Source organism: Sciurus vulgaris (assembly GCF_902686455.1).
Source record: "Sciurus vulgaris genome assembly, chromosome: 2".
NCBI lineage: Eukaryota > Metazoa > Chordata > Mammalia > Rodentia > Sciuridae > Sciurus > Sciurus vulgaris.
In genome coordinates, this window is record NC_136462.1 from 28,465,472 (window position 1) to 28,490,166 (window position 24,695).

General features: G+C 39.2%; 1 protein-coding gene across 24 annotated transcripts in view; it reads right to left on the bottom strand.

Annotated features, from left to right (window-relative positions):
- The window catches only part of TTLL5 (tubulin tyrosine ligase like 5), a 270,061-nt gene that overhangs the window by 127,563 nt on the left and 117,803 nt on the right, over window positions 1-24,695 (bottom strand). For 19 of the 24 annotated variants that reach the window (XR_013762165.1, XM_079129213.1, XM_079129214.1 and 16 more), the window contains 7 exons: window positions 20,789-20,909; window positions 18,065-18,211; window positions 16,692-16,795; window positions 14,038-14,165; window positions 11,146-11,229; window positions 10,206-10,607; window positions 4,015-4,202 (listed from right to left, as the gene is read on the bottom strand). Coding sequence is in view for 23 of the 24 variants with exons in the window: in XM_079129213.1 (XP_078985339.1) it covers window positions 4,015-4,202; window positions 10,206-10,607; window positions 11,146-11,229; window positions 14,038-14,165; window positions 16,692-16,795; window positions 18,065-18,211; window positions 20,789-20,909 (1,174 nt within the window). In the remaining variant the exon portion in view is untranslated. The remainder of the gene's footprint in view (window positions 1-4,014; window positions 4,203-10,205; window positions 10,608-11,145; window positions 11,230-14,037; window positions 14,166-16,691; window positions 16,796-18,064; window positions 18,212-20,788; window positions 20,910-24,695) is intronic. The other 5 variants (XM_079129230.1, XM_079129228.1, XM_079129220.1 and 2 more) reach the window with 3 other exon arrangements.

Below are 24,695 nucleotides of genomic sequence, written 5' to 3' on the forward strand. Positions count from 1 at the left end.
CTGCCTCCCACTCCTCACCACAGGGCCGGGCTAATTCGCCACATTCTTCTGCGCTCTAACAGCATTAACCACAAAGGGCCACGTCTGCTTGAGCTCAGCGCTGCACTCTCTCGCGGCACCGAGTGAGATGGAGATAGGGAGACCTCACATCGACGCCATGCACCAGCACCCTAGAGCCTCCACAGGGGCCCCCACAGGCACGGATGCTTCTAGAAAACATTGCTTTCAGGAAAGAACACATAGGCTGCCACAAGATCCCATCCCACGTGACAGCCAGTCTCTCACATGCCAAGGGAAAAGATTAAATCTGAACTGCTCTCTGCTCAGATTTCTAAGATATCTGTTGAATAATAATAGGTTGAGAACATGCACCTCGTGTTATTTCAGATGTACATATGCTTGCATGAACATTTTTTAAGTAGCCACTGCTCATGTGGCAGCAAAAGTCTGATATTCTTTCGTATTCTAGGTTTTATTAACAATTTGGGGGGTTGTCAGAGTACTCTTTGCCTTTGGTCCCTAGCCTCACAGGGAGGGAAAAAAGGTAACACTGCCTCATCCTCCAGCCCACCTTCTCCCAGGGGCTTGAGTGATCCAGCTGAAGGGCGAGCAGTTGTCCCTCAGTGGTTCTGCATCATCTAAGAGAAGGCCAAGCTCCTGCATGGGGGGGCCTCCAAAGCTCCCTGAGTCAGCCCTGCCTTCTAGGCACTTCAATCCCAGGTACCACTGCTGACTCCCCAGCCTCCTACACACCTCTGAACACAGGCATGCTCGTTGTCATTCTGGAAACTGCTCCTTCTCTTCCTCTGCTCCTACCTGCTTACCTCTAAGGCCCAGCTGATATTACGTAGGCTGCTCTGGCCTCCTCCCACTCCACACAAGCTGGGCCAGGAACCCTTTGGTGGCTTCCTTGCACCTGTCACATGTGTTCATCTGGTCAGGTGGCTGCACCCTAGTGACACTGTGAGTTACTTCACACTGAGGACCACCTTTATGACTTAGTTCAAAGGCTGGAACACTCTTAAGAGCTGAGTTCAAATGCTTCTTAATAAATAAATAAAACATGGTGGAATAGAGTTTTACGGAAAATGCCACTAAATGCTTTAAAAGACTAAGTAGTTGAAATTAAAAGCAAAATAAAATGGTTTCTTAGAAATATCCAATAATTTCAAGTTTTACATCCACTGTCCACAAAAAAGAACAAATAAAGTCTGCTTTCCTTATCTAGGTGGTCTCATAACTCCTTGCCTAGAAAACCAGTTGAAGGACAGAGTTTATGGACTATAACTAAAGCAATGCTCAGAGGAAAATTCATAGCTTTCAATACTTTAGTACCCAATTCAAGAAATAGGGGAGAAATAATAAAGAACTAAAGAATAAAGTAAATTAAAACAAAGAATAAAATAAGGAAAGCAGAAAGAAAGAATTAGTAAAGGTAAAACAAGAAAAAAATTAATTGGAATAGAATGAATAAAAAATCTAGAATAAAAATGAATAAAAATATCTTTTTGTGAAAAAAGGAGGGGGGTGGGTACCATTAAACCTATCAGAAACATTAAAAAAGAAAAGAAAGCACAGGCACAAAACAGAAATTGAAAAGAAGGAAAAGAAGTAAGAGAAAATCAAAAGCCTTTAAAGCGATTTCTGGAAACAGGTCTCAGACGGCAAGTGCAGAGGGGCCAGAGCTCCGGCCCTGTGTTTGCAGCCAGGGAAGGTGTTGCTTACCTCCATGGGTAAGAGACTAAGGCAACTTTCTTTGAAACACAGACAAAGGGAAAGGAAATGACAGGTGAGCAAAGTGTACCAGAGCCCTATTAAACCGCTGTTAGGGGATTCTTAACTATTTACCAGAAAAAGAACAGTAACAGAATTTCCCAAATTCCAAATTAAGAAAATGCTTTCTATAAAGAAAAGGGACTGGATAACACACAACTGAGCCTTTTAATAACAAAGCTCATTTCATGCAACAGCTTCCTTTTCTCAAAACAAACCAGAAACCACTTATTACCGAAATTCTTTATTGTTGAAATAACAAAGATTCCGAGTATATGGCATTTAGACTTTACAAAGAGCCTTTTGCATCCTATCCTCCTGACCCTGCTGTGTTCTCCCTACCAACAAATGAAGATCCTGAGGTTGGGAGAAGTTGAGTGAAATGCCCGTCACACAGCAACAAGGGCTAAACCCAAGTCTGCAGAAGCTAATCCAACACCCTGCTTATTATAAACTGCAGCACCTCTCAGCCTGCACCAAGCACTAGCCACCCTATTACCAAGACTCTGAAAGTTAAGACTGACATCTAATGGCAGGCTCAGATTCCTACGAATAGGATGCTTGTGAGCTTTCAGTTCACTGACACTTAAGTTCTTTATAGGTGAGAAAAATAGGCTCAAGGGGGATGACTTCCCAATAAGGACACACAAACCTTAGAGTCCTACAGGATAAGGATCTTATCATTTTGCAGGCACTGCAGTATAGCAAATGGGAGGAACTAAAAATAAGTAAGCACTAAAACTGGTTATATATGTTTTCTTACAATAATCACAAAGGAAATCTCTTCATGTCTTGGTGCTTCTAGCTGTTTATTTACAAACTGGAAACACAAATTGCAGTCTGTGACCCAACAATAAAAGCACAGCAGACCACAGGCCTTCACCCTTTTCACAGCCATTTCACATCTCAAAATCCCTCCTTCCACCATGGTCCTCCCCTCAGTCTAGCCCGGAAGCCCAACTATCCAACTCCCATCAAGGCACACCACCTCTGTACGTTCTTCTGCTTCCTACTCGACACTGGGCCTCCTCTCTACTCCCTTCAAACTTCTAGGGATTTGAAAAAATAATTATTGCCTCATACACTGGGATGAGGCAGAAGTAAACTAAGTTCTGCGAAGTGGTCCTAAAGTTTTCAGAGAACTACGGTAGCACCGGGGAGCAGGGTGCTGCCTACTGTTATAGCAAGCACGTGAGGTCCTTATGAGCTTCGTTTTTTTCCAGACTGATTACCATTACAGAGTTAACACCATTAAAGACTCTGACACAAAAGAGATAGAGCAAAATATAACTGTGGCATTAAATTATAAATAAGTCCTTGGGAAGACTTTTGGTGCCATTTAGCATTAAGGAAAAGAAACAATATGGCTTCTACTTCTAATTAAAAACCATAGGGATAAACAGAAAGAGGAACAAAGAGAATCTACAAAGTTCTTAAGAGAGTCATCTAACTTCACTGTGTTGTAAGCTTGTTTTGCTTGGTTTTAAAATTATATATACACAATACATATTTATGTATATATTTGTGCTGGGGACTGAACTCAGGAGCACTCTACCACTAAGCCATATCCCCAGCCCTCTTTTTCTAAGACAGAGTCTCACTAAGTTGCTCAAGCTGGCCTTGAATTTGAGATCCTCTTACTTCAGTCACCCAAGTTGCTGGGATTTCAGGTATACCCTACCATACCCAGCTATAAGCTTCTCTTATATATATATATGAAATGTAAAGTCAATAACCTGGCATTCAGCTTACGGAATGATCTTGATCATTTCATTTCTTTCAGCCTTAAGTTTACCCCTCTGTAAAATTGGGAGAAAGATATGTAGTAGATAAGAGTATAATTGTTCATTAATTCATATCTTTATAGATCTGAGATCATGAAATAAAAGGCAGTATAGTAGGGAATAAAAAAGTGAAAGGTAATGCTACTCCATTCTGGTAGAAAGAGTGATAAAACCAAAACACACTGGAAAATTTTACAGTAGAAAAAAGTTACTTTAAAAAATTCTTTAACATTCTATTTATAGCTGAACTTATGCCAATCTGTCTCTCCAGGATCACAGTCAGCAGCAGATGTCACTTCCTTTACATTTACACGTTCCTTAGCTTGGTACCAACAACACTCATTCGAGAGGCAAACGCATGCGGTAAAGAGGCAAGTCAGGGAAGGGCTGAGTACCCTGCCGATCCCATCCCACCTCTGGATGGGAGGAGCTCTCTGGCACTCCAGACGGTCCCTACCTGCTGGGTGAGGAGACTGATGTGGCTGGCTGGAGAATACTGCCTTGCTGCCTGCTTCTCAGCAAGTCGTTGAAGTTCAGCCGTCACCATACTTTGGTTGTACCGTTTGCCGTATGAAGAACCATCTTCTCCCTCTTTCTGCATTTTGGCTACTCCTGAATGATGCTTGTTTGGATGGCATGAACCTGCTGAAAAGGAAAAAAAAAATTCATTGGCTTAGGGAAAAGCCCTGAAAAAAATCAGGATGATGACAGAGTGATATCAGGCCAGGAGAATCTTCACTGACCCCTAAGAATCTTTAACAATAAGGAGCAGTAAACTATCCTTAGATGATCACATACCCTGGAAGTCCTTCCTTATAGCCAACTTTCCACCCATTTATCAACGTGCTTTTGCTAACTATGACAACTTCACAAAGAATTTTCATTGTAACTAGTGGGGAAGAGCCATTCCTAGAATCTACTAACTTTAAAAAGTATGTTGGGCTGCAGGTCCAGCTCAGTGGTCAAGAGCCTGCCTAACATGCACAAGGGCCTCTGTTCCATCCCACCACCACAGGGAAAAAGGCTTTGAAACTCATGACTCTTTGTTTTGTTTTCTTGTTATGTAACTACACTCATCAGTAGTCTATGGCATCCACAGTCAAATCATCTACAATATTTCTCACAAAGCTCAAAGGGAAATGGGGATGAAAGAAAAACTGAGTGTACTTAGAAAAACAGCAATGATTACATATTCTCAAATGACTGTCCCCTCAGACTTAAACTTTCTTCTTTCAACTATTTTATCAGAGTTCTATTATTCTGAGCACTGAAATTCTGGCAAAAAGAAATTATTTAATACAAAATCAAAGTTCATATTTGCCTGATTATAAAATTTACACATTTCATTGAAAAAAATTTAAAAACTGAGGAAAGTAGGAACACCATATTTTTCCTCCTGTCCATTTCTTCACTTGTTCATTTGATTCACCCATCCCTCTCATATTTGCGGTGCTGGGGTGGAGCTGAAATTGGTATTATTTTATTTGCTGTTTGGTATTCCATTTTGCAAATACACCACAATTTATATCTCTGCTGGGCACGGTGGTGCACGCCTGTAATCCCAGTGGCTTGGGAGGCTGAGGCAGGTGAACAGTGGGTTCAAAGCCAGCCTCAGCAACAAAGTGAGGTGCCAAGCAACTCAGTGAAACCCTGTCTCTAAATAAAATATTAAAAAGGGCTGGGGATGTGGCTCAGTGGTTGAGTGCCTCTGGCTTCAATCCCCGGTGCCAAAAACAAAACATCATTGATATCTCTATTCCATTCCACTACCCAGGATTTTTGGTTATTATGAACTTACTGCTGTTATAATAATGCAGCCACACAAACTCGGTATACCTGCTGGTGCACATGCAGAAGAGCTTCTCTCATATCTATGCCTACAAGTGGGACTGTTAAGTCACAGTGAGTTTTCAAATTCATGTGATAAAACTAGAAAGGTATTTTTTAGATTCCCTTAAACACAAAGTAATTCCTGCTGATTCATGTACTCCTTCAACACTCAGTTTTGTCAAACATCCTAATTCTTTCTTCTTTATGAGGATATGAATATCACTGTAGTCTTCATTTACATATCCTGATCCACAATGATTTTAAGCATGTTTCTTTTCTGATAGCCTTTTATCAGTTTTCCATTGAGTTGTCTTTTCCTTTTTGCCTTACTGGAGTCATGCTTTTGTTTCTCCCATTTCTCCATACCAAAGATCTTAAAGATGGTCTCTTTTAGTCTATTGTAGAAGTTTAAAATTTTGCATGCATGCATGCATGATGTGAGGCAGGGATCTAATTTCACTTTACCCAGCACCATTTATTGAGCAATTCCCTCTTTTTCCACTGATCTACAATGCATCTCTATCATATATCAAAGTTCCATCTATCTGTGTGATTGTTTCTAACTTTCCACTCTGTTCCACTGGTCAGTTGTCTTTACTTTTATCAATTCCACAGTCTTAAATATTATACCTTTTAATAAAGTTTTTCCTCTGCCTCAATTATCTTCTTCAGGGAGTTCTCACTATTCTTGGTCTTCCTGCCTTTCTATTATTATTTTAAAATAGGCTTATTAAGTTCACCATAAGCTTGAGATTTGATTATAAATTTTATTGAATTCAAAGATCAATTGATATTGAGTCTTCCTATGCGTGCACTAGGTATATTTTATGCATTGATTTAATTTTCTCTGATGTCATTTGACAAAGTCTTACCAAATTTTTTTTTAAAAAAGTCTTTTCTAGAGCTGGACATGGTGGTACACACTTGAAATCCCAGAGGCTAGGGAGGCCGAGGTAGGAGGATCATAAGTTCAGGATCATCCTGGGAACTGAGTGGGATCCTGTCTTGAACATAAAATTTTAAAAGGGCTGAGGATGTAGCTCAGTAGTAGAGTGTTTGTTTGCCTAGCATGGAGGCCCTGGGTCCAATCCCTGGTACTGCCAAAATGACAGGCAAAAAAAAAAAAAACAACAACCAAAAAACCCAACCATAAACGTCTTTTCTAAAATCTTCCCTAGTCTATAGTTTTTTGTTTATTTTGTTTTTGCTATTATAAATAATGGTTTGTTATTGCTGTTATTTATTTTTGCAGTGCTAAGGATCAAACCCAGGGTCTTATACATGCCAGGCAAGCATTCTACCACTGAACTACATTCCCAGGCCTCAAATAATGTTTTTAAAAACATTTTTTTGTTGTTGTTGTTATTGGTGGTGATGCTGCATAACAATGTGAATGTATTTAATGCCACTGAAAAAGGTTTTTTTTTTTTTTTTTTTTGGTACTAGGGATTAAATCCAGGGACACTTTACCACCGAATCACATTCCCAGCCCTTTTTATTTTGAGACAGAGTCTTGTTAAGTTACTTAGGGTCTCACTAAGTTGCTGAGGGCTGGCCTTGAATTTGCAATCCTCCTGCTTCAGCCTCCTGAGTTGCTGGAATTACAGGTGTGTGCCATCACACCAGGCTTGAAAAACTTGTAGAAATAGTTAAAATGGTAAATTTTATGTTGTATATATTTTATCACAATGAAAATTGTTTTCTAATGCTCTGTGGCTATAATTTTAAAAACTATTGACTGTTAGTTTTGATCTTTCTCAAAACTTGAAGCTGACACGGTCTTCAAACAGGTTAAATCCCACCCACTTGTTCATTTTATTCTGATATATTTGGGCTCAGTTATCAAGGCTTAAATTCCATTACTCTTGTTTTTCCTATATTTCTTGCTTATATACTCCAAGGGGCAGTTTTTTCCTTCAATTCATTTTATTTCTTCCCACAGAATTAAGATTTACATACTTTCATTCTTGTAGTGGTGACCATTGAATTTTGATACTGTATATTTAAATTTTAAAAGTCCATAGTTAAATAGTATCTTATTCCCATTCCCAAACTACTCAATCACTATTGAAAAATTTATCTTCAATCATTAACAGGCTATTATTATCTAATATATGTGTATTTTTATTTACATGTAGTCTATTGTTCTTTAACCTATTCAGAACATGTTCTCTGATAACAGCAGAAATATGCTGAAAGCCAGTTACAAAATGTAAAGAATTCCAACTACCTGAAGATTAAACAATACACTTAAAAATAATCCATGGGTCAAAGATAAAGTCATAACAGACATTAGGAAATAATTTTGTTCTTCTTCTGTTCCCTGACTCACTCTCGGAAAAGACAGAAAAGGAAGGTTTTAAAAGTTTTCATGACGACACAGAGTACTGGAGACACTAATCTACTGAATTTCTCATGCGGGGAAAAAGGTTTAAATGAGAACATTATTGATTACTATTATTATTGATTTTAGAAAACAAAGTCATAAGAACAATCACCTGGAATTACCAAAGACACACGTATGTATATATCCTTACTTGTAGCTTATTAAGTATTCCACTTAATATTTATGATTCTTCAAGTTACATATTACAATATCCTATTCATTTAAAATCAGGTATTAATGAACAAATATGGATCAGTTATTTGTAAAGCAAGGCTTTTAGCTATAATTCACCTTCACATGTTTAATACTAAAGTGTTTAAAAACTTGGCCAATGTTAAGATACTCCCCAAACTGATCTACAGATTCAATGCCAGCCTTGTCAAAATCCCATTCTATTTTTTGGGCAGAATTTGACAAGCTAATCCTATAATCCATATGGAAACTCAAGAAATTCAGAACAGCTGAAACAACCTTAACAATGATGAATAAAACTAGAGGAATCATTGTTGGTGATTTTAAAACTTCCTGTAATGCTATACAGTAAGACAATGTGGTCCTGGATGGACAGATCGAAATGGAGACTCCTGAAATAAATCTTCATGCTTATATTCATTGGATTTTTTGATGAGAGTGCCAAGAAAATCCAATGGGGAAACAATCAATACTCTTTTCAACAACTGGTGCTAAAACAACTGCATATCCACATGCAAAAGAAAAAAGTTGGATCCTCATGTCAAACCATACATAAAAATGAACTGAAGATGGATAAGAGCTCTAAATGTATGTGTCTAACCTATAAAACTCTTAAGAAAAAAATACAAAGAAATCTTTGTAACCTTGGGTTAGAAAATACTTTTTCAGATGTGACAACAAAAACACAATTGAAGGGAAAAAAAGACAACAAAATATTTAACTTCCTCAAAATTTAAAACTTTTATGCTTCAAGAAAGCAAAAAGACAACTAGCAGATTGGGTTAAAAAATATTTTTAAGTCATTTACCTGATAAGGGACTCATATATAGAATACATAAAGAACACTTACAATTCAACAAAAAGACAAACATCTCAACTTAAAAATAGGCTAAGAATCTGAAGAGACATTTCTCCAAAGATTTACAAATAGCCAAAAAGCATATGAAAAGATGCTCAAATCATTAGTAAATGGGGAAATGGAAATCATAACCCCCTCCACACACACTCACAAAGAGTCGGGTGAAATTAAAAAGACATTAAATGCCGGCAAAGATGTAGAGAAACTGGAACTCCCATACATTGGTAGTGGTAAAATGGTACAGACACTTTGAAAAAGAGTTTGTTGTTCCTCAAAAAGAGGAAACATAAAATTATTATTATATGACCTGTCAATTCAATTCTAACTATATAACCAAGATTATGAAAACATATATCCACATAAAAACGTGTACACTACTGTTATTCATAATGGCCAAAAGGTGGGGGAAAAAAATCAAATGCACATCAACTGACAAATGGATAAGCAAAATGCATACAATGGATTATTTATTATTCAGCTATAAAAAAGGAATGAAGGGCAATACATGCCACAACACAGAGGAATTTGAAAACATGGTAAGTAAAAAGAAACCAGTCACCAAAGACTACCTATTACATGACTCCACTTTATGAAATGTCCAGAACAGACAAATCTGTAGAAACAGAAAATAGATCAGAGTTGCGAGGGGCTGGCAGAAGAAGGAAGTAGATAGTGACTAATAGGTGTGAAGTTTCTTCTAGGGATGATGAAAATGCTCAAAAATTAGAAAATGGTGTTGGCTGTTGGTTGCACTACTCTGTGGATATGCTAAAAATCACTGAATTGTACGCTTTTTAAATGGGCAAATTTTGTAAATATGAACTAAATCTCAATAAAGTTATTTAAAACTGAGGGGGCTGGGGATATAGCTCAGTGGTAGTGCTTCCTAGTGTGTGAGGTCCTGGGTTTGATCCCCAGTACTGAAAAAAAATAGGAAAAGGGGAAACGACTGATAATTTAACTTCATTGAAGTTAAATACCAAAGATTTCTTAAAAGAGGGTATTTATTTGCGTCATTCCTGACTTTAAATGCACTGAAAAATAAAGTGCTAATTTGTCTGAATGACTTCTTGAATCAGAAAAAATGCATATAGCACATTCACAGGTCTAAGCTTATCCGTGTGGGAAATGCCTGGACTAGAAGTAGGCATCCAGTGAAGAGAAGCCTTGACCGATCTCCTCCTCGGCAATACCTAGAAGAAGTCCTGTTTCATTGTTCTCTCAGTGAATGAATACTAGTGGACAAAATGCAAGACTTTTCTTTAGTCACAGCACAATTCTGCAGTGTGTGCCCCTTTACCTTTCAATAAGAAAAGGCAAAGGGAAGAGATGGCATTCTTTCTCCAGGGGGCTGGGGAGGAGCTGGTATTTTCTCACTCACCTGCCTTGGCTGAAGAGGGACGAGACAGTTTCTGGCTATAGATGTGTGCAGCGCTTTGGAAAGAGGAAAAGGGGCCAATGGTGTAACTGCCTGATCGACAGCGCGGCAGGCCAGCGGGGCTTGGTATGTTCTGTGTCCCAGGATGTATGGAGGAAGAAGCATTGTCAGGGACTGGGTTCAGTAAAACTGCTGGCTGATGAGGCATGGTGGGGATGGCTTGAGGAATGTGAGATAAAGTAGAATGGTGGCCAGGCCCTGGCGAGAGGGCAGAGGTTGTCATAATAGATGACAGATGGGTGTTGGGAATTTTCTGCAGAAGAGTAGCAGCAGGGCCAGAGAAAGAAGCAGAGGTACAATTGGTATAGACTAATTTAGCCTCTTTTTCTGCTGAAGTGGTAAATCCTATTAAAACAAAAACAAAACAAAACAAAACAGATCATTTTAGGAAAAAATGAACACATCATCTTTATAAAACATAAACATTTTTAAAACATCAGAATAATCTTAGCATGAAACAGAAACCATGAAAAATACAGACGTTAATGAGTTTTTGCCATGAACATAATGAATTTTGCCTATCAGAGACAACCTAGCAAGAGGCATTTTAGTTTATTTTTAGTCCTTTCTAAAAACTGGAACTGGGAATACCTCCACAAAGCAGAGCAGGCACGTTTTACAAATGTTAGCTGCAGGCCCTAGCTAATTCTTCTCCCTCTTCACCCTTCTAGGAGAAAAGAAAGTGCTCAGGATTTCTAAAGAAAATGGAACAATTCCTAGGAAGGAAAATAGGTTAAGTGTATTTAAGAGGAAATTCTAGGGGAAGAGAAGAACAAAGAAAGGGAATGTCTCAGGGGTAATTTTCATGCTTTAGAAAAACTTGTTATTTGATGACTCTTAGAGATTTATCAGAGCAAATCTATATAGGTTTGAAATCACTCACGAGATAATTTATCAGAGTGAATTTCTGTTGCCTGTTGCTGTTTGGGTTGCTTTATTTTCACTTCTTGTACTGTCTCAGGGTGATCTGAAAGAAGAAATAAAGAAAAATACTGAACTTAGGCTCTTTTACTAATCAAGTATAACAATTTTGTTTACAAAAATATAACACAAGTACTAATCCCTACTGGGAGACACTGCACATCACAAGCTTTTCTGAGGATGGCCCCCAAGTCCTGCTGAGTGGACAACCAATTCAGTGATTCCCAGGTCTCGCCAACCCCAATTCTGCCTTAATGAACCAGGGAAAGATACCTAAACCCAGAGCAGCCATCCACGGACTGCCGACAAGTTAGGACATGCCTGGAAAAGAAAATAAATTAGGGGAGTCAGAAGCTTTTGTCAGGTATTGAGACTAGGCATGTGAGAGACCAAGTTGGGTGGTGGTGCCAACAGAAGCCAAGAGGTCACAATATGTATGGAGTTGGGCAGCGACCATGATACACAAAGAATGGTGCCATTATGTGCTGGCATAATACCTAGAGAATATGACGACTCTATACTTCAAGGTCAATGCCTCAGTTTTACTTGAGATAGGTTGCTCAGTACATTGAATACCAAAATCATTAATGGTTCCACTGTAGCAAATTAGTTTTTCTCTACTACAGAACTTTGAAACAGAACAACCAGAGCTAATAATATACTTGGGGAAATATTTCAAAATTTTTGTCAAGGGTGAAGTTCATACAAAAATTTAACCTGGGGCAGTGGTGCTTCCCTGTAATCCCAATTACTCTGGAGGTTGGAGCAGGAGGATTCCAAGTTTGAGGCCAATATGGGAGAACCTGTCTCAAAATAAAGTTTAGAAAAGTCTGAGGATGTGACTCTGGTAGAGAGCTTGCCTAGCATGCATGAGGCCCTGGGTTTGATCTCACTACCACGAAAATATACAAACTAACTTTCAGAGTGAAAGGATTAAGGTGTAGGAACTTGGTCCTCTCCATCACCACCAGAGATGATAATTCTGTCACTATACTTTTTTGCTCATGGTCACAATGAGGCAATGAGAAAATGTTATTTTCTTGATTGAGGCCTTCCTCCTGTACCTCTAGATATTCTTAATAGGTACAGACAGGTACAGATCTTGTTTTATGAAAGTAGGTATTAATAAATGAACCACAGAATCTCAACTGACCCATCGGTATAAAGAGGTGCTGCCAGGCCGTGCTGTGAAGGCTTCCCCATTACCACCGGGGAGGAGTCACTGAGGTGGGTCCACCTCCCCAGGTGAGCACACTTTTCTCCCTTCTAACCTTATCATGAGCATCCCTTGGCTCCTTCCACAACACTGTGGTTACAGGAGCTTTTCAGAGCTTCCGACAACATTCTGGTAATCTGTCACTGAACTCCATTCACCAGTCAATAAACTTTATAAAGTTAAGGACTGTGATGGCCCTGGTCATTGTACTGCGAGCAACTATCCAAGTGCCTAACACATTACAGGTGCTCAGTAAAATGCACAGAAGGAATGAATGGACAGGTGAACATGAAATTGGGAACGCTTAATGAGGTGGGACTCAGAAGGACTGCTAGTGATATAATAATTCAATTATCCTGTGAGTTAAAGAGGCTTTCTGGATTAGTTTATGAACCAATCAGCTTTCAAAACACTGGTTGAAGGTGTAATTCAGTAGGAAAAGGCTTGCCTACCATGTGTGAAACAAGCAACTAACCAATCAGAAAGAAAAACCCACTAACATTGTTTCTTTGGAAAAATTCACTTCACAATATTTTTTTTGGAGGGGTGCTATGGGGATTGAACCCAGGGGTGCTCTATCACGGGGCTAAATTCCCAGTCCTTTTTATTTTTTGAGGCAAGACCTTGCTGAGTTGCTCTGGCTAGCCTTGAACTTGTAGCTGGTATTACCATTCCCAGCTTTATTCCACATCTTAAGTAACCAATTTTTCTGGCTACTTCCACACCAGATTATGATAGATTTAAGAACAGTGAGGAAGTGTCCGTGTATGCATCTAATACTTAAAACACAAGGAAAATTAGTATGTTTATTATGTATTATACTTCCACCTAGGGTCTAAATGAATCTTACATTCAAAGCACAGAGCTTTGTTTATAACAGAATGTCACTGCTATTTTGATCACGATGATGTGGGCAAGATAGTTTGGTTCACATTCTATTTCAGAATCCCAATCATGGAGTTCCCCAGCAGTGAGAACTTTTAGAAATGTATGGGAAAGTTCTGAGTTATCAATGCCTGAGGGCAGCCAATGACATTTGGTGTTGGGGCCAACGAGATCAGATATACCACCAGGTACAGAACAGCCCCACACAACAAAGAATCCTCCCACCCCAAACGCCAGTGGTGCTGAGGAGTTTCACTTGACAGGAGAGAGAAACAAGCCTTAGGGGAGGCAAAGGAGAGGAGACTGGGAGCACAAACTTGGAGCCAGGCAGACTAGGGGTCAAAGTCCTGCCTGTGCGTGGTGAAGTTTTACTTGGTTCTTTTAGCTCATTTTCTCATCCGTAAAGAAGTTTAAAAACAGAACCTACTCCATGTGGTTTTGGGAAGTTAAAAAATAAAAGCATGTCCAACAGATTGTAAGATAAGTATTCGCTAAATGTTAGCTAGCTATTATTAGCATTTCCTGAAAAGCTCTCTGTTATTAATTATCATAAAAAAAAAAAAAAAAAAAAAACAACAAACCCAGACCATGCCCCTCTTCTGCTCTGAGGACAGGACGTGTATGGCCCATCTCCCACTCCAGCACGTGCTGCAGTCTCACCCCTGGCTGCTCAGCCAGCCCACCATTCCCGCCTCTCCCTGCACCTCCGCTTTTTCACCTGTTCTCATTTCATTCAACAGCCAGCACACTTACCACCTTTTGCTCCACTATCTGAATAACTGCTGCTGTTCTTAGGACTTTTAGAGTGGGTCCCCAGGAAGACACTTGCAGACTTGTTTTTTTGAGTATAAAAAGTCAATACTTCCTCCAATTCAGCCTCACTGAAATGAGAAAAAGTATGGTCAGCACAGGAAGCTGTTCTGGAAAATCTTTCCACTAGATTTTATTATGGAAACAGAATAAACTGGAGAAGGGAAAAACGAAAAGCACAAGCTGAAAATATGTCATTAATAGATGGTTAAAAACGAAGTACAAATGAAAACAATCTAAAAAATATAAAATGTGGTAAGGTTTTATTCATCCCACATGGAATTTTCTAGATCTGCACCATCTGAAGGGGTAACCACTAGTCAGATGGGACATTTAAATTTAATTAAAATTAAATAAATATAGATTTTTTTTTTTAATTACACTAGTCACACTTCAAGTGCTCAGAAGTCACCACAGAAAGGTCTACTGGACAGTCATGCTCTCGGTCAGGAGTCACCAAACTATAGTCCATGGACCCAAATGTAGAAGTTTATATATTTATACATATAAATAAAATACACATGTATATTTTAAAAGGAAATGAGAAAAACACCATTTATAGCCATGAAGTCTGAAACATTTATTATCTGGCCCTTTGGTTTGCCTACCACACTTCTAGAAAACTGACGCATCTTCACTGAAGGAAGCTACTTGTCATTTTAATTGCCTGTGTCAGAATTAAGGAGACCCACCAGTGTGACTCCAGAAGGGCTCTCTAACCATCTGTATGGTACAGGAGGCTCAACTAGACGGCCTCTAAGGTCACTTTGAACTACTGAAATTACATGCAATTTATGACCATCCACAAAATGGAAGTTACTATACAGAAACATGAGGCCTAAGGGATCCTTCTGGTCAACATATGCGTGCATGAATTTGGTAACTTCTGTAGCAGCTTCTCGATGGACTTTTCTTTTTCCTGAAAACTAACTGTTCAATAGCTGGTCTTCAAATAAGCAAAGTATGACTGCATTACTACAAAGGAACTACAGGCCATCTTCGAAATACACTAATAAGGACATAGGAAACCATTTCTTTTTTTTTATTTTTAGGAAACCATTTCTATAAATCTCAGAGTAAACCTCAAGGCTTCTGAGGTAGCCCAGTGTCACAAGATAAGTACCTCAAGTGACTACCATAGAGCTAAGGCTGGGGCAGCAAAACAGACAGCTGCCTTTGTATGGCAGTGTCTTTTAACTGGTCTTTCACAGAATACTGAAAGGCTTGGTTGAAATACAAGCTGCCCCCTTCCTGTCTTATCCTCTACTCCCTGGCATTTGAATTTACTAGCCCTCACTAACGCATCTGTGTACTCGCAAAAACTCAATAAAAGAAGAACTGACACTACAACATATTCCCCAGTAATCAATTTTCAATCAACAATCAGTAGTAAATATGACCCCACTTATTTCATCTTCAAATCAACAAAAGTTAATAGTATATATGATTCATTTTTAGTATTCAGTTAGACCTGCTAGGGAAATACATAGTACTTTTTAAAAGTTTGGAATTTTTTTTTCTTATATTTTAGGGATATCTGAAGACCCCGAGGAGGAACCAGAATGAATATTTTAGCTTTAGGAGTACAGCTATTTTCTGGACCTATTTTCTGCTCTACTCTTTTTCTGTTTTTAGAATGTTAATGTAAGAAACTGTTTCTTGCTTTATTTCTATACCTGTTTACTCAAAACCCAAGAATTGCAAAGTAGCAGGCAAATAATAATTATAAAACTCCTACAAAATGATGTATTTGTTTGCTATGTTTAAGGGCATGGCAATAAGGCTACAGTGAAGTCTATACAAGATATTAAACAATGGATGTGCTGGGGAGACTGATGTGCCCTCACCTAGTTTAACTTCACAAACGAGAGAACTGATTTTCTACTGATTTTTTCACCCCACTGTGATTTGATAATTGGAGTCTAATTAATGGGGTGTAGTTAGTTGCTTTCACCTTGCATAAACCTTTCAACAGTCTGCACAACTGTCTAGTTAAAAAAGGTGCTCCAGTATGAGCTTCTACAAAATTTAAAACTACATGCTTTTATTATCTCATGCTTTGGAAATAATGTCAAAGGACAAAACCTGGCGGATTTGTATCAAGATAGAGCTGAATACTGAGACTTTCAATTTCTAAAGGTTAACCTTAAGCGTGAAAAACTTGTTCTATTTTATATAAATTAGGTGTATAATCCCATAGTTGAAAAATTGTCAATTTCTCAATCCACTCAATGTAGGCAAATGTTGGTCATCTCCACACATCAATAGGTCAGGGACAAATTCAGACCCAGTTATCACTAGAAGCCTCTAACTTCAAATTTCCAAAAACTTCTCTCAGTTCTTTGAGTGGTATGTACTTTAAAAGCTGTCCAGACCAACAGACCAGACACCCAGAGGCAGTGTTTTGATAACAGAAACCATGACAACAGCAACATAATTGGCTGAGATATGAAAAGGCCGAGCCTATGAAATTTTTGCTCCTACTGAGAGTGATTTCATTCATATCTGTGTGTCAGAAACAAGGGAATTTGGGGTATTCAATGAACACTATGGAAGAAAGAATCAGGTGACTTTTATTAATCAAAAATGTCTTCTACCTTGCTCGTCTGATGAAATTCTGAAAGTTTTCTGTATTCACCCCATCTTCCTCCTCTTCTTCAAGTTTCTTCTTTGATTTCTTTTCAGCCATTTGTTCTGTTTCCTATCCAAGCCCAACACCACAGGAAAATAACAAGATAAAACTGACTCCTGATAAATGCACACTTCATTACCCTTGGGTTAACCGTTCCTTATAGTAAAGACTTTTTATTCTTCCATGTACTTTTGCCACCTATAAACTCAATATCTTACTTTTGGTCACTATACCGTGAAATGTTTTGAAATTCCCAAGTAACAGCTGCTGAATAAATGTAAAATTTTCCAAGGTTTTACTTTCTATTTGTATAGCCCATTATGAAAAGAGCATTGGATGGCAGCTTAGTAATATCTGTGACCAGATTCGTACCTTGAACAATATTATGGTACAGCACAGACAGCATTTTGTTGCAATTCAGAAAAAGAAGTTGTCTTGAAAGATTCACTTACACCAACTTCCAAACTGAATGAATTCTTTTCTCCCCACTGGTGCTAGGGATCAAACCCAGGGCCTTGTGCTCTACCATGGAGTTACACCCCAGGCTTTTCTATTTTGAAAAATGACCTCACTAAGTGGTGTAGGGCCTTGCTAAATTGCTGAGGCTGGCCTCAAACTTGTGATCCTTGTGCCTCAGCCTCTGAAACAGCTGGTTATAGGCATGTGCCACCACGCACAGCTCAACTTCAACAAATTATTTATGCAAGACAAAACAATTTTCAGTAGAGCTGGGATAAATTGTGTATATGGGTATGGCGGGCTGATATTCTAAGATTCCATGTAACTTTAGAAAAGTCATTTACATTTTTAGGCCTCAGTTTTTACTTCTGCAAACTGAACTATATAACTATATACTTTTTTCTCTCACAAGTAATACTTTTAATATATTCAGAGACCCTTGGATATAAGACACTTTGCAGAAATTATAATTAAGTAGTGTATTTCTTGTTTGAGTGTAAAATGTTTTGGAGAAGAAAAGCTTATTCTTTGAAAAAAAATATGCCATCATATTAAATTCACAGTTCAAATTTTCTCTCTATAGTCAATTCACCATCGTCTACAGGCCAGTGACAATAATACAGATGCACATATGCCAGGATTCACCTCAGGCAAAACAGAACTCAAAAGGAACATGGTTTTTGATAAGAGTTAACTGTGGCTACTGGGTCGTCAGAAATAATAAGTAGCATTTCATCCCAGCCAAGTTAAAGTGTGGGATCCCCCTCCCCCTGACAGCAAGGCACCAGGAACGATGGGTCACAGAACAGAAGCTGGACAGCTGTGTGTCTGATGATGTGTTACAACTCAATGCACAAGACCACCAGATTAATGACTTACCTTGTTGTACACAATGATAAAGTCACCTAGTTGGTGGGCGAGGATTCTCCTGCGTTCTAGAAGTGCCAATCGTCGACTAGGTAATACCATCCTCAGTGAATGCTGGAGGTTACTTGATGCTCGTTTAAGGAAACGAACAACCAGCTCCTATAAAGTAAAGAATCAGGAAGGAAAAATGGAGGGCTTGTGTTAATCAATGGAAGACATGCTGTGAGGGTATTATACAACAGAGATGTTAGAAGAGGTATGTTATACACCCCGACAAACAAGATTCAGAGCAAACATGTTAGGTTTAAGAAGGAAACAGAAAGAAAACAAAAGAATCTTATTTTCTTCTTTCAATAAGTTGACAATCAGAAAATTAAATGTGTATGCAAATAACTGTGGAATAAGGTAGTGCTTGTAAAAATACACATATAAATGGTCCTGTCCTAAATCAAAGGGCAGAAAACACTATTAAGATGATCAAATAGAGCTACTGAGGGAAGGCAGCAAAGTCAGTCTTGGAGCAGATGAAATGACCAAAGGTGAGAAAGCAGAAAAGGATACAGAAATATTTATACTTAGAGACGGAAAAAGAGGAGGAAGAATCGGGGTGGAGAAAACAGGGTACAAACGTTAGAAGGATAGAAAGAAACCCAGGCGAAAATGCCATGGGGGCCAAGGGAGAAAAGAGTCCCATGTCAGGACTTCCAAAAGTCTGGAACTGGAAAGGACCATGATGGAGCCATTGCCAGATAATTTCAAGAGGACATCTTTCAGTAAAGAGAGCAGAAGGAAGACAAGCAGATGCACACAGGTAACAACGGATAGGGGTAAACAGCAGAAACTACCGATTTAAAGCCTGGTGATGAATACACAGTGGGTAGAAAGGTGGTGACTTTCCCCCTCCCCAAAGACGAGGGAGCTTCCAGAATTGGGGATTGCCAAGTCCTAAAGGGAAGGAAAGAATACATTGCACTTCAGATGCAGGCGAAGGACTGAAATCTGAACAGATACTAATCAGAGAACTCAGAACATCCCAAATGCTGCAGAGATTTTATGGGACGAAGAGCCTTTAGGTTGTTGCTCCGTAAACACAATAAAATTGCTTTCAAATCAGGGACCTGGAGACCTGTTGCTGTGTCTTCTGGAGTTATGAGATAAAGAATCTCAAACACTAACCAGGCCAGAGAGGCAGCTCTACAACTACCTTCCTCATAACCAAAACCACTGTCACAATCGTCACGATGGTCTGAGTTTGCTCTCTGGATATATTTTCAAGAAAGAATTCACAGAACTGGAGTTAAGTTTGCAGAGTTGATCCTACATATTCTTATAAAAAGCCTCACAGAAGTCCCATGTGACTTCTAAGCCAGTATTTCAGCAGTTACTTTCTTTTAAGCTATGTTTTTTTCTTCTTGAATTTGATTTTGGTTCATTGTCCTTCAGTGCCAATTTACTCCAGCTCTAAGTGAATAGTCTCATAACCTGTTGGATTATGAGGGTTGGATTTCACAGTTCCACTCTTCTGTCTTTACTATAGGGTGGTTTAAGTTGCTATATTAAAACATGATTTTTTCATAGTGAAGCAGACAAACTGACTCTCAAAAAGGCAGTCTCAATTTTCCACTTGGAAAGAGCAGAGCTAACATTTTCCACTGATGGTTGAAGGATTATTCACAACACACAAGTTTTTATCTCTGGGTTGTACTGGCTACTTTAAATTCTCAAGTTGTTTTCTGGAATAACTAACATGTTTTTATAACAAGCCTCACATAAAGACTTGCCTTTTGTATGCAAAAGACTAAAAATTAGAGTAGGGTCACCACTATGTGGGATAAAGGATGCAACTTTCTCCGACTTAAAGGTCCCTCACTTTTTGGTGACACATCCCTGTTGTTAAAATGGCTCTGTAAGGGTTGTGGCTTCTTTTATAAGTTCTGGCCTTAACAAAGAGTTTCAAGTTACCTATCACTGTGATCCAAAAACAACGATGACAAAAACAACAAAAACTTCCTAAAATGTTAAATCCCAACCTGTCCAAATGACTGGTATTAAGTCAAAACCACCACACAAGGCAGATTTCAGATATCCAAGCATTTTATAAAGGCACAACTGGTAAAGAAAAAATGTTTAAGTTAGAGAGGATGATGTGTTCTGAGAGGGCCTATAACAAGGCGGTGACTTTTGAAGACCAAAGATGACTTCTTAGGACAAAAAATGAATGGTTTATGACACCTGAAAAAAGTGGAAGAGAGGTCAGGTACAGGTTTAACACCTGGGCTCAAGTTCTAGCTTCACCACATAGAAGCTGGCGAACAACAGACCTCACTTCTCTAGGTCTTTGTTTCCTCATCCGTAAAATGGGGATGACCATGCCCACCTCAGAGAGTTAATAAAACATGAGGATGTTTGAGAAAAGACAGTAAATTGTTATTCTTCTTGAGGGCTATGCACAGGGCTTAACATCAAATGAGAAATCAATTTCCATTTTCAAATGAAATAAATCAGTGCTCTCCTTAAGTAGCATAATGAACACGACTCCAGGTCAAAGACTTGTGTCACATCACATTAAAATAAGAGTAATCTAGAAATTTTACTATGCAATAATGCTTTCACCAGAAGAATATACAAAAGAGACAGAAAAGGGGGGAAGGGAGGGAAAAGAAAGGAAAGGAGGAGGAGGGAAAACAAAAACAAAGAAAAAGGGCAAGTTGAAGGTTCCAAGGGGAAGAGCCTCACCATCTGTTCATCCTCTTTGGCAGCCCAACTGGCACTGAGGGTCTGACCTCCGCTGTCCTTCGTCAGGCGAACTTGAACATGCTGGAGATAGGCAGAGAATGCTATTCGGGCCTGCACTTTGCTATAGAAATCCAAAACAATACACGGTTATGAGACAGAGTGGTGATTCTACCAAATGTGTACCTGCCTCTCTCAAAGTGGCCTCTGATGATCCTTCCATTAGGATGGCTAAGAAATATGAAGCCCATCGTGTGCTGAATAAAGAACCCCAGTTCTAAACAATACATGAGGTTTAAATTTTTTTCTTATTAAAAGGATCAGATATGGAGAATTCTATTTAAATTCTCATTATTGGCATAGGGGAACAAAAACAAAAATAAAAAAAACAGATTTCCTACTCATTATGTTATCTATTTTAACTTTTTAACTCTATTCTTGGGAGAATGGACAAAAGTACTGAATTCTCCCAAGAAACATTGTAGTAAGTTTTTTGTTTGTTTAGGGTTTGGGGCTTGTTATTTTTTGTAGGTGTGTGTTTTGTTGTTTTTGTGTTGGAGGCCTTTGAGGACATATTTATCAGAGAGTGCAAAAGTATGGATTTTGTTATGCCAACTAAGATTTCTAGTGTGCTAAATCTCCCAAACAGGAAATTGATAGATCCTACAAAGGAACTTTTGAGACCATATTTTAAGGTCATGCTTTTCTCAACTACAAGACAGGAGTGGCTGGAGCCCAGAACAAATGAATGAGGTCCAACAGAGTTTGGCATAGATAAACCAATGGGCCGGGACGAGCCCAGACATTCAACGAGGAAAAAGCAAGCTTTAGTGGTGGTGACAAGCACCACAGCAACATCGCTGAAGAAGCCATTCATCTTCTGCCTGGACAAGGGGATCTGATCAGGCTATAGTAGGGAAGACCAAGGTACCAGGGAGACAGTGATGATTTTCACTTCGGCTGCTAATTGTGGCAGATCTGTTTTCTTTCAGGCAAGATTTTGGTTACTTCAGCTGATCGGCCTTCTGGCACTGTAGCCAAAATGACATCAGCGATGATTAGGGCCCAACACAAACTGTGTTTACAATCCTCACACATGCAGTCACTGGATGCTTTCTACTCACTGTTCCCCCAAGATTAGGATGAAGGGTTTGTCCAGGGCAAACTGGAAATCCTAAGAGGGTCCAGGTCTAGATTCTATATGTTTGTTGCATGACTCCAGGGCAAGGGAGTTGGGCTGGGTAGTCCGCTTGCTTTTTAGAGTTTCATACATAAGAGCCTCAGAACATGAACTATAAATATAAATAAGGCCAAATCTCTGTTATTGACAGGGATAATATATAGGAGCATGAGATGAATCTGAAACAACAAACCTGTATATCCCAATGTTCTCAACAATTATATTCTTGTTCACCTAGAGAGTGTGTCTACTATTTTCCCCTTCACCATCTCCATAAGCTTTACCTCCACAACAAATGATTTTTAAGTCAAAATACATTAAAAAGATTGTTCACTGTGGGGAACAAATTCATATTCAACATAATAAGCAAAATAAGTGTTTTGGACATCTCCAAATGTAGCAGAATAGTCAACTGCATTGACTGGTCCCTTCATACTAAAGCATGAAGGTCTTTTGGATAGGGAATTATTGCTCATAAGTTGGTATTTCAATCATTGTTTTCTTGCAAATGGAAAAGTACTGAGTTTTTCATTTCTATAAACCTTACTAAAGAGATGCCTGCAATGTTAATTCTAAGACTGTCTCAAAGTTGTTGATCAGCTAGTCATCTGTAGCACACCCTCCCCAAACACCAAAAAAAAAAAAAAAAAAAGAAAGAAAAGAAAAGAAAGAATGAATGAATGAAAACCAGAATGAATTACACCAAAGGAACTTATTTTTAAAACCCAACGGGTTGTCTAGATGCTCAGCATATGAAACATACAACAAGAGGCTGTGCCTGCAGTCTCAAGCCCCTGACGTCGCCCCTCCCCAGACCTCTTGCTAGCTACTGAGATGCCCCACAGAACAACAAGCAGCTTTGGGGAACACAGTCTGAAATCTACACTAATACACCCTGCAATTCTAACAGTTTACTTGTAAAAAAGTGAGATCCCTAAGATTTATGAAGAAGTAATTTATTTCTATAACAGCTAAGGAGAATGTTATTGCTGGAAAGGAACTCAGGATACAGTCCAGTGGTTTTCAGATGTTCTATTTTCAATTCACTGGAATCTTTTTTTCCCCTCCAGAAAGCAGTTGGAAAAACCCTTGTCTAGCCCCACACCTTGGCTTGACAGGAAAGGAAACTGAGGCCTATAGAAGCTCTTTGACTTGCCTCTGATCACATAACCAGTTGGGCACACTAGAAGACCAGTGCCCAGGTATGCTGATTGAGTTCATAAGACCTGAGCTCACTAATGAACTATTCTCATTCTCCATGACTCTGCTGCAAAAATGAAATCTATGCCCCCACATGCCAACGTCACCCTTCAGCCTCTCAGTATGACATCTGGCCTATAACTAGAAAATACAGGTCGTCGTGCCAAACACCAACACCTCCCTGCTTTTTAGCTTCTACCTACTGCGCTCTTCCCACAGTCCTCTCCTTCTGATTTTCAGAGAGAGATACCCCTCCCCAGCCTCTTTCTACATTCCTTTAGGATCCTCCTTGGTCAATATATCCATTTCTGCATCTCTAATCCTCTGTCCATCAATCCTCCTTCTCTTAGCTGGTTCTCTCCCTGATGTGATCTTTTATCTTCCTTTCATTGCCAAACCCTTTGAAAAAGTTCCTTTGCACTTGGAGTCTTGGTTCTTCAGCTCACAAATCCAGGAGTCTCTTTTCATTCCTTATCACCACTAGAGTGGCTAGGGCATCCTAAAGGCCTGACATCTCCCCTTAGAGCTTTTTTACATACTATGCCCTCCCACCTTTATGCCTCTCTCTAATTCTAGGTCTTTTTACTGACTTACTCATTTAACAGTGGTGTTCCCCAGGGCCCCATGCTCTTCCTTTTCTCCTTGGTGAATTACAGAATTGCCAGTTTCATCCACTTGGAAGGCCCTGCCCTACAAAGTTGTACTTTCACTGTCTTCACTGTGTCTCAAATGAAACCTGTTATTTCTTCATGAAATAACTCCTACGTCCCTAATGATGACTGATGGCATCACCAGGTTGACAAATGTGAACATAAATCTCTGCCACTTGTTACCTTGCAAATTCCACAGAGCCGGTCCCAGTCTCTCCATTCCTACAGCCACTGCTCTGGTCAATGCCTTCATCTTCCTGGTTCTGGACAATCAACTGTCTCTAACCCACTTCTCTGACCCAAAAATGGTTGACCCAAAATGCAACCCAAATTTACTTTTTAAAATGAGAGTAGACTATCATGCATCTGTTTAAAAATCATCCAGAAAATGCTCCCCTTAGGGTCCTAGTAATTGATCATCATCCAAATTGTTAGTCTCATTTCTTTCCACACTCTGTCCACACAACTGTTACTACTCTAATCGGTATCTCATAAACGCATCATGCTCCTCCCAATGTCAGGGCCCTGTATTTTGGGTTCTGCCTCGAGTATTCTGCCCCTTGACATTCACATGACTGACTCCTCATCATTCAAAACTCACCTCAAAGGTTGCCTCTTCATGCCTGACCACTACGGTCTGAGGAAGCCTCTGCCTCATCACTGGAACATGACACCAGCTACTGTCTTCAGAGTATTTCTCACCACCTGGACCTGCCTATTTATCTGGTCACTGTCAGTGTTCCCCATCAGACCAGACTACAAGCTCCAAAGCCTTGCCTTGGTCCCCACTGTAATGCCCAGCACGATTCTTGGCACAGGGCAGGTGCTCAGTAAACACGTGTTGAGGAACCAAATGAACGCCTACACAGTTCTACTTCGC